The sequence below is a fragment of the Aedes albopictus genome, chromosome 1 (assembly GCF_035046485.1).
Source record: "Aedes albopictus strain Foshan chromosome 1, AalbF5, whole genome shotgun sequence".
In the NCBI taxonomy this organism is placed as follows: Eukaryota; Metazoa; Arthropoda; class Insecta; order Diptera; family Culicidae; genus Aedes; species Aedes albopictus.
In genome coordinates, this window is record NC_085136.1 from 55,782,951 (window position 1) to 55,793,355 (window position 10,405).

The window sequence follows — 10,405 nt, forward strand, 5'->3', positions numbered from 1 at the left end:
AGTAATCCATTCTCGAAATAATTGAATATGTTCGATCGTATGAGTGAAATTCTGTTAGCGTGTACCACCAGAGCTTTCATCTCTCTCTTTACATTTTCCATTCGTACACTTTCCCACCCATCCGCCTACCCCTACCGCATCTAAACAAAGCTGAGGTTTACAAAATGAGAGAGAGCGACGCTTCCTACGCGTCCAATTTTTCCACCCAGCATCCCACCAATAACAAAGGACCGATAACGACCATCCATGCAGTGCAGCGTAGCATCTTTTCGCTCTCTCACGTGTTGGTGAGACGTGAACGAATCGATGACAAGCATGTGCTCGGAAGGGGCGCAGCGCAGTGGGTGGGACATGTGACAACAAATAAACCGCCTGCTGCATTGTTGGTGCTGCTCACCATTCGTTCGTTGGCGTCTCTCCGCAGGATTGTCGCTCATCGTCGGAGTGATAACCCGATTCCGATTGTGAGACGTCCAGCCAACAACTACCTACTGAGCCTGACTGAAGTTGATGACGTCGCGTTTGTCTTCCTCGAACCTTTGCCCCAATCGCATCGCGAACTCGGCCTGTTTCGCGAGCACCACCTGCTGCTGCTTATCACTGCTGTGACGCAGCATCCCTGATCTTTCCCATTCGGAATAATTTCCCGTGCAATCATGGCCTGCGTCCCGTCGATTTTCCTCAGTTAAATCCCCATCCGAGTCGTTCCCTTTTCTGCCGTCGACGGCATGGGAAAAAGTGTGACGCGTGTTCAAGTGGTGAAAATGATCAATTTTCGTCGGGTTCAGTGAGAAAAATGTCCTCGTCATCTCGGTTGTCGGTCGTCGATGCGGAAAAGAAGCTGCGCTCCACTACCCCGATGGATCAGAACGGAGTGATGTGTTTGGTTGGTGGTGTGGCGAGCGACAGGAGATGCAGCATCAGCAGTAAAATTGAAAAATAGGAACATATTTTTTTCCTCGGATAGGTCACCAAGTGAACGGAAAAGTTGTTTAAATTTTTCTTCCCGACGACGACGACGGCTTTATTTTTGGCCATTGGCCATCCCCGTGTTAAGGTGAGGCGGAAAACGTACACAGTAACGGAGGCGAAGGCAATGGTACGTGGGGTTTTCCATTTACAGTGACGGACGAAACAGTAAAATCGCCACAAAGCGTGATTTTGTACAATGAGTTTGTCATTTTTTTTTCAATTTCATAAGTTTGTCTGGGCCCATATAGCCGAGGCGGTAAACGCACGGGTATTCAGCATGACCATGCTGAGGGTGACGGGTTCGATTCCCGGTCGGTCCAGGATCTTTTCGTAAAGGAAATTTCCTTGACTTCCTTGGGCATAGAGTATCTTCGTGCCTGCCACACGATATACGCATGCAAAATGGCCATTGGCAGAGGAAGCTCTCAGTTAATAACTGTGGAAGTGCTCATAGAACACTAAGCTGAGAAGCAGGCTTTGTCCCAATGAGGACGTTACGCCAAGAAGAAGAAGAAGAAGAAGTTTGTCTGTGGAAATTCATTATGATGTTAAAAGAAATATTGATTTTTTTTTGCATAAGTTTTGTTTATCTCTTGTGTTCAATTGATATGATTAAGTCTTTCAAAAAGTCCTTGCAGGAGTTGCCTTCAGACTTAAATGCGCAATCAGTGACCACCAAATGAATCGTATGAATTAAAATTAGTAAATTTTAATTAAATAACTAAATTTTTGCCAATAAATAATGCTTGTGGAACATGCTTGCATCAATAAAACCGTGTGCAGCACAGTACAATTATTAAACATGTGACAATCAGTATGTATGGTATAAAAAAACCTATTTCAGTTTTTTTTGTATATTTAGCAGTTGGCTTCAGAAGTTGTTATTATGGTGTTATGGGATCCTATCCGGATTTTTTTCAGGAATTTCTTCCGATATTCTACCGTAATTCCTTCCAGCATTACTAATTCTATGAGAAATATTTTCACCAAGAGATAGACTAGCTCTAGCAAACATTCTGGTTGGAATCCCTGAATGAATTATGTTATATATTTCGTAAAGAACTCTGGAAGAAGTCTAGCGTAAAACGACGGGAGAAATCCTCAGAAGAACTCTTAGTGAAAGCAAACAAAAAACTTCTAAAGAAATGCTGCAATAAATTTGGATAGAGATTTGAGGAGCAGCTCTGAGAGCAATCTCATGAAAACCGTAAAGAGAAATCCCAGAAAAAAACTCTGTATGAAAACCTGGTAAAACATCTAGACGAAATCTCAAGAGTCTCTAGAAAAAAACTACTATAGAAAAACTCGAAAGAAATCCTCGGAAAAACTCCGGAAAACTCTACTGGATAAACTCACAAACTCTTGCATATATCCCGAGCACCTCTGGGGGCAGTGTTGGGACTACTTACTTGCAAAAAGTCTTACTCACTTGATAATATCTTGTTTTAGAAGCATGCTATCACAAAAATACAGAAGAACTCCCGGAAAAGTTTCTGTCAGAATTCCTGGAAGAATTTCCAGAATCTTCGTGGGAGCTTCTGAAAGAATCTCTGAAGGAGTTTCTGAAAAACTCGCAGTGAAACTCCCTGCAGAATTCCTTGATGTACCATTGAAAAAAAAACACGGTGAAACTTTGTAAAACGGGATTAACTTTCGCATAGATTCCAGAATGTAGAAATACCCCAGCATTTCTTGGAAGAATCCACAGGAAAACTTCCGATAGAATTCCCAATGGAGTTTCTGCAAGAATTCTACTAAAACTCCTAGAGTAAATCCTGGTGGAAGTCTTAGAGGAATTTTCAGTCAAACTTCTAGAGAAATTCCTGGTGTGGCACTCCTAGAAGAATAGCTAGTGAACCCAATAGTACCGTCTAAAGGAATTCCCGGTGAAAATATTAGAGGACCTATCAAACATCTGGATAACTTCCCAGAGGAATATATGGGAAAGTTCTCAACTCCCGGAAGAACTTTTGAAAGAATTCCCCAAAGAACCCCCAGCGGAATCCTAAGAGGAAATCCTAGTGGGGTTTCTAGTGATATCACTAAAGGAACTCCCGAGGGATCTCCTTCAGGAATTCACATTGGACTTCTGAAGGACTTCCCAGTGGCACTCCTAGACGAATTTGCCGTGGTATTTCCGAGGAATCTAGGTGAGGAATCCCCTAAAAAATTTACTATGAATTCTCAGTAAAACATCTGAAAGAATCTCCGGCGGAAATCCTGGAGGATTCCACAATGGAAGACCTTTTGGAGAAATTTTCTCAACAAATTATGACAATCATGGATTGAAAAACATTCCGTTCAATAAAAAATAATGTTGTACATACTTCTTTTAGAAAGATTTAAAAAAAAAAGTCACTCAAAGGGGGTTTCCCCTTGCAGTTATTTCATTTAAAAATCAATATATTATAATTTGTCCCTATTACGAAAACTACTGAATACTTGTTATTCATTAAGTTATAAACTATATAGAAGACATTGCTTTGGGTCTCCAGTTAGCCTAGCAGTTAAGGCTTTGTATCGCCAATCCGGAGACGGCGGGTTCGATTCCCGCTCCGATCGGGAAAATTTTCTCGACTCCCTGGGCATAAAGTATCGTTGTACTTGCCTCACAATATACAAACTCAAGCAAAAATGGTAGGCAAAGAAAGCCCTTCAATTAATAACTGTGGAAGTGCTCAGAGAACACTAAGTTGAAGCGAGGCAGGTCAAGTCCCAGTGCGGACGTAGAGCCATAAACAAGAAGAAGAAGACATTGCTAATCAAAAAACATCATTATAAAAAAAATTAATAATCGAAAAAGAAAAAAATCTTTTGTCATTTCCACGTGGACATTGGGGGAAGGGTGTAGGGGTCAATGTAATGTCCACGCTTGTCCACGGGGAGGGGGTAGGGGGTCAAACCCACGATTTTTCTGTCCACGTGGTATATGGACGGCCCCAAACATGGGTTGATGAAAACCTGTAACTTCTGTGTGGTGGTCGGCAGGACATCACACCACGTTTCACTGGCGTACAACAGCACACATTTCACGTTGAAATGTAATATTCGTATTTTGGTTTGTTGACTGATCAGATTAAATCTCCACATATTCCGTGAACTCGCAAAAGCAGCCCTGACCTTCTTGATCCATGCTGCTACGTCGATTTTGGTATCGCTCTTTGACGTGATCTGGCTGTCAAGATATTGAATGTTTTCGACCTTCTCCACTGCTTGTCCTGCTGTTGGAGGGGTTGTTCGTGTTGACATCCTTTCGATTTGGTCTTGTTGATGTTGATGGTTAGACCCGCCGTAGCGAACCGTTCGGCCAGGTTGCTGACTTACTCTGCATGTCAGAGCGCTGTTAGGCTAGTAGGGCAACATCATCGGCCAAATCTATGTTGTTCAGATGCTCCATAGTGATGGACTGTCACAATATCCCACAATTTGGTGCACGGTTAATCGCCCACCACCATGATCTCGTCGATTACGATGCGAAACAGTACCGGTAAAAGTATATATGCTTACATCACACCAGCGACTACCAGGATGGGATCGGACAAAGCTCCGTTATGCAGATCTCTGAAATCTCGTACTACCCTTTCACGAGGTTGACGTTTTTCTCCGGAACTTCCTTACGTCTGAGGGCGCCACAGGTTTCAGGATGATATGGAGCGTGTTAATATGGTCAACGCATGATCTTCCGGCATGGCATTCTGCCTGTTGTCATCGAAGGGTCGCGTCGATCTTCTCCTGTATCCAACTTGGGATAACTTCGCACAGAACTTTGAGAACAATACACGATGCTACGCCAGTTGTCGCACACAGTCAGATCCCCCTTCTTGGGAGCCTCCACTAAGGCGCCCTGTACCCGAGCAGGAACGAATAACTGACACATAACAGCAGCATACCAAAGTCAGGTATCATACCAAAATCAAGTATTGGTCGGTTACCCAGGTATTGGAAATAACTTATTTTGGTATTTTATAGGTATTGATATCAGCGAGTTATTGGTTTGGTGTTGAAGACTGCTTAAGGTATTATTCAATTATGGAAAATTCACTATTTGTATGGAAAAATCGCCGATTATTATTTAGGTATTGCCATACCTGATGCACAGAATACACACCAGTTATTATTTTAGGTATTTTACCTCTTATGCAGTGCTTCTGAATACCTCATTCAGGTTGTAGGTATTCGGTTATCCATACCTGAGTTTGGTATTCTTCAGCTATTTTCTCCTGCTCGGGTATCCTGTCGGCCGAAAAAGTCGCGGTGTCCTAGATATTATAGAATATTTGATGCAACATTGCATAGATAGCATGAGGTCAGCTTAGGCATGTCTGCTAAAACGCGATCGACCCCGGGAGTCTGGTTGAATTTCATGCTTCGAATGACTATTTCAAGCTCCTGCAGTGATGGTGCCTCAGAATTGACACGGCTGATGCACCGATCATGCCGAGATGTTGATGGTTAGTCGGAAAACGAAACTTGAAGAAGTTGTTCGAAGTGCTCGAACCAGTTGGCGAGTTGGATCGGTGAGTAACTGTCAAGTAGCGTATTTCGTAGGAATCCTCGGTTTGTCCTTGCTCCACTCAGTCCACGTCGTAACCGTGGGATATCGTAGCGGATATCATCGATTAGGTATGCATTTTTCAAAGGTAGTCCGTGACATTTACCTTAAATATTCGGAAAAGAGCAGTTTTTCCGTGACTTTCAGCTTCTACAATGAGCTGTAGGTAGTTGAATTTAGATTTAACGAAATGAAATTTTCAGCACTGGGTATGACAGCTTTCTTCTCTTCGTCTGCTAGAGTTGCTTGTCCCGTCTGCAGCAGCTTTTGACTTCCTTTTCTAGAGCCCAATGGTACTTGCCCGCTCTATCGCAGCATTCACTTTTTGAGCTCCTCAATCTTCTGCCAGGTTACATCAGTGATCAATAAAAACATTCTCTCGAACGATCACTTCACAGCTGATGGATCTTCTGGTCGTCATGTGTCAAACACCACCCAGCTAACACAAAGTCTTATATGATGTTGAATATGATGCTAAAGTGGAGGCCTTATGCGTACATGCTTCCATTTAACCGCGTGTAAAGTGTGCGTATATCGCCTCCACTTTTGCATCGTATTCAACATCATATGCGATCGTGTGTTGACTGGGCAGCTTAGCAGGGTTGTTATCCAGCATTCTTGAAGCATGCCCTGCCCACCGTATTCCTTCCGGCTTTGGCCACCTTCTGGATGCTGGGTTCGCCGTAAAGTGCAGCGAGCTCGTGGTCACGCCGTCGAAGATCGTCCTTAGCACGCATCGCTCGAAAACTCCGAGTGTTTGCAGGTCCTCCTCGAGCATCGTCCATGTATCGTGTCTGTAGAGAACCACCGGTCTTATTAGCGTCTTGTATACGGTACATTTGGTGCGAGGGTGAATCTTTTTTGACCGCAGTTTCTTCTGGAGCCCGTAGTAGGCACGACTTCCACTGATTATGCGCCTTTGCATTTCACGGCTCACGTTATTGTCAGCCGTTAGCAAGAAACCGAGGTAGACGAACTCTTCTACCACTTCCTGTCTCGCTCAGTCCCATCTACCTGCATGTACTTTCTCTTAGCCGCTTTCACCGGACTGGTGGTGGACCTTTGCTGCTTCACGTTTCAGGCGTGTGTACAGTTCTGCCACCGTTCGAAATGTTCTAGCAATAATATCCATGTCATCGGCAAAACAGACAAATCCGCCGGATTTCGTGAAGATCGTACCCCGGCTGTGGAGCCCGGCTCGTCGCATAACACCTTCCAGGGCGATGTTGAATAGTAAGAAGGAAAGTCCATCACCTTGTCGTAGTCCCCGTCGAGATTCAAATAAACTGGGTAGTTCACCCGAAATCCTTACGCTGTTCTGCACACCATCTATCGTTGCTCTTATCAGTCTGGTAAGCTTCCCGGGAAAGCTGTTCTCGCCCATGAATTTCCATAGCTCTGTGCGGTCGATACTGTCGTATACCGCCTTGAAGTCGATGAACAGGTGGTGCGTTGGGACCTGGTATTCACGGCATTTCTGGAGGATTTGCCGTACGGTGAAGATCTGGTCCGTTGTCGACCGGCCGTCGATGAAACCGGCTTGGTAATTTCTCACGAACTCATTTACTTTAGGTGAAAGACGACGGAAGATGATCTGGGATAGCACTTATGCACTTTGTAGGTGGCATTCAAAATGGGGATCACTCGAAAGTTTTCACATATTAACTTGTCGCCTTTCTTCTGGATGGGACAGATTATCCCTTACTTCCACTCCTCCGGTAGCTGTTCGGTTTCCCAGATCTTGACTACTAACTGGTGCAGACAGGTGGCCAACTTTTCCGGGCTCGTCTTGATGAGTTCTGCTGCGATACCGTCCTTACCAGCCGCTTTGTTGGTTTTTGAGCTGGTGGATGGCATCCTTAACTTCCCTCAGGGTGGGAGTTGGTTCGTTTCCGTCCTCTGCTGCTCCAACATAGTCATTTCCTCTGCTGCCTTGATCCCCCGTGCCTACATCCTCTTCGCCATTCAGGTTCTCGCCCGCGCTGCGTCCTTCTCTTCCAGAACCGCTCTGCACTCCTCGTCGAACCAATCGTTTCGTCGACTCCGTTCCACGTACCCGATGGTGCTCTCGGCTGCGTTGTTGACGGCTGATTTGACTGTACTCCAGTAGTCCTCTAGAGCATAGGTTCCCAAACTTTTAGGTGCGCGACCCCCTTTTGTCAGCAGACGTACTTTTCACGACCCACCATGGAAATTCCATCATTTGTTGTCTGTTATAGTAAAATATTCGACTGTACTCTCGCGACCCCCTGGAGGAAGGCCGGCGACCTCCCTAGAGGGTTGCGACCCACACTTTGGGAAACCATGCTCTAGAGGGGCCACATCGAGCTCGCCCACGTCTGGAAACACATGAAAAATGATATAGGGAAAATTACCTATTCTCGGTCGTTTTGTTCTCTTCGTCTTTGGGGTTTTTTTTGAAACCAATTGAACCCAGAGTTGGTCTCAAATCCTTCCCAACTAAGCTGAATTATATGGCCAAGTTTTAGGCAATTTGGCTGACAAAAACCCCCCATGACGAAGAGAACAAACCTGCCGATAATACCCGTTGTCACCCTACTTGTTACCATTTGTTGTTACCATTTGTTGTTGTGATGACAAATTTATAACGCATTTAACGTTTTGGTGCCCTCTATCCGGCATACGCAATCGAAAAGGCTTCAACTTTTTGTGCCAGACTTCCACTTATGTTATGCTACTAGGATTCTATTACCTATTCTACCTTGCTACGTTAAGGTGAAGATATGACAAAGCCATCCGTCGATTTTCCAAGAGCACAAATCTGAAGAACCGCATATCAGTTTGCGCTGAAAAGTTGATCGATTGGTCACCACCAGCGGGTTACCAATCGAAGTTAAAATTTTTGGTCGGACTTCCTATTTTAACTGATAATTGAGATAACAGCACTTGTTTAAAAAAAAGGCAGAGTCGAGTTACGAACTATTGACTATTAAATTTACCTTATTTTACGGTACCTCGAATTCCTTGACCATTATCGGAAATTCCTGAGAATCCCAAAAGTTCTTTTACTCCCTGCAAAATTTTTGAAATTTTGAATCAATAAATTTAAAGAATCAGTAGTATGATAAAGAAAACTCCAACCGACATGTGGTCTTACTGTTTCGTCCATCACTGTAGATATGGGTATATTTATGGGTCTCGTTGAATAGCATAGGTGAGGTGAGAGTGCGAGCGATATCGTGGTGTCACGCAGCATTGCCACCGCCGGAGCGAACCAAACCGGTGTGGAGAGCGGAGAATCCCCGGAACTTTCCTCGAGTGAATCGAGCGCTCTCTTCAGCTGTTTACTATCCACCCATATAGGCAGAGGTATCCAATCCACTAAATACCGAAAGAAGTGCGATATGTCGCCCGCCTGTTGAAGTCGGGTTCGCGTATTAACCGACCGCCGCACCGTAGAGAGTGGAGCCTGGAGCATAACATCGCGTGCGGCCCCTCCAAAACGTGTGAATCGCCTCAGCTCACGTCTCCGCATCGCTTGGACTCGGACCGTCGCCGCCGCCGCAGTTTGGTGACAGACAGACATGAGAACGGACGGACGGCCATCGGTGGACGACGACGTTTGGTTGGAGGTAGAACTTGCTGATCAGAAGAGAAGGAGCGACGACGCCGGTGGGGGTGGTGGCGGTAGTGGGGTCAGTTGTGAATTTGCTAACGGTGGACGACGGACTGGCCGCCGCGACGGGTCGACGATGATGATATTTGGCTGCGACAGTGCTCATCATCACCCTGTTCAGTCTATCAGCTGAGCCCGACGACTTAAGTCGTTGAGTAGTCAGCGATTCGCGACGACGACATCGGTACACGTGCCAACTGCTGCTAGTACAACAGTCGGTTCCGCCTCATCCCGCGCAACGATGGAATTGTCCGCCGCGAGTAAAGAGTTGGGAATGGTCCGAAACGGGAATCCGGAATCGCCGGCGGAATGTGATAACAGTAGTGATAGTGATAGGCTAGCATTAGTAGATCCCGAAAACATAGCTCGCTTCAAGGCTGAACTGTTGGAGTTTCTCGACGGTCTGTACACTCCCGATCAGCCATGGGATATAACGGTGTTCGAGGGCTATGGCCGTGGAATGGTAGCTACCCGGGACATCGCAGAGAATGAATTGATCTTCCTGGACCGGCCCATCCTGCTGGGTCCCCGAGTCAACAACTACGATGTGATATTCTGTGCCAGCTGTTGTAGAATACAGAAGAAGCTAACCCTGTGTAGTGGGGGTTGTCGACTACCCGTTTGCTCAGAATGCGACATCTCGGCAGCTCCGGAAACTCCCCACACCGCCGAGTGCCGCGTAATAACCTCCTGGGAACCCAAAGACCAAAATCGCTACTGTAAAACCATCCTGTACGCGCTGACCTCGATCCGGGGGTTCCTCCTGGACGATCTCCGTCGTTCGATCGTGCTCAACATGGAAGCTCATCCACCTCGCAAAGACATGACCACCGAGGTCGAACGGATACTCAAAGATCAAGTGTTCAGCAATCTCTCGGAATCCGGCGAAGATGTCCAATACCTCCGCAAGATCGTCGACGTTCTGAACACGAACGCGTTCGAAACCAGCCGGATGGTGCAGGACGAGGAGAACAACGACCACGAAATAGTTCTCCGAGGTCTGTACATCCTCGGTGCCCTGATGAACCACTGCTGTCGACCAAACATCCGATACGTGTTCGACTCGGACCTGGTCATGCGCTGCTACGCCTCCAAACCCATCCCCAAAGGGGCCCAGATCTTCAACAACTACTCCAAAACTCTCTGGGGCACGCAGCACCGCATCATCCACCTGTGCTTCTCGAAGCACTTTCTGTGCGGGTGCGATCGCTGCCGCGATCCGACGGTAAGTACAACCCATCCGA

General features: G+C 46.0%; 1 protein-coding gene across 2 annotated transcripts in view; it reads left to right on the forward strand.

Moving 5' to 3' along the window:
- Nucleotides 1–509: 509 nt before the first annotated feature.
- The window catches only part of LOC109427502 (SET domain-containing protein SmydA-8), a 51,978-nt gene continuing 42,082 nt past the window's right edge, over nucleotides 510–10,405 (forward strand). The window contains exons 1-3 of one of the 2 annotated variants that reach the window (XM_062844579.1): nucleotides 510–886; nucleotides 968–1,099; nucleotides 8,695–10,386. In XM_062844579.1, the coding sequence (XP_062700563.1) occupies nucleotides 9,403–10,386 (984 nt within the window). In that variant the 5' untranslated portion in view covers nucleotides 510–886; nucleotides 968–1,099; nucleotides 8,695–9,402. The other variant, XM_029854645.1, reaches the window with a different exon arrangement.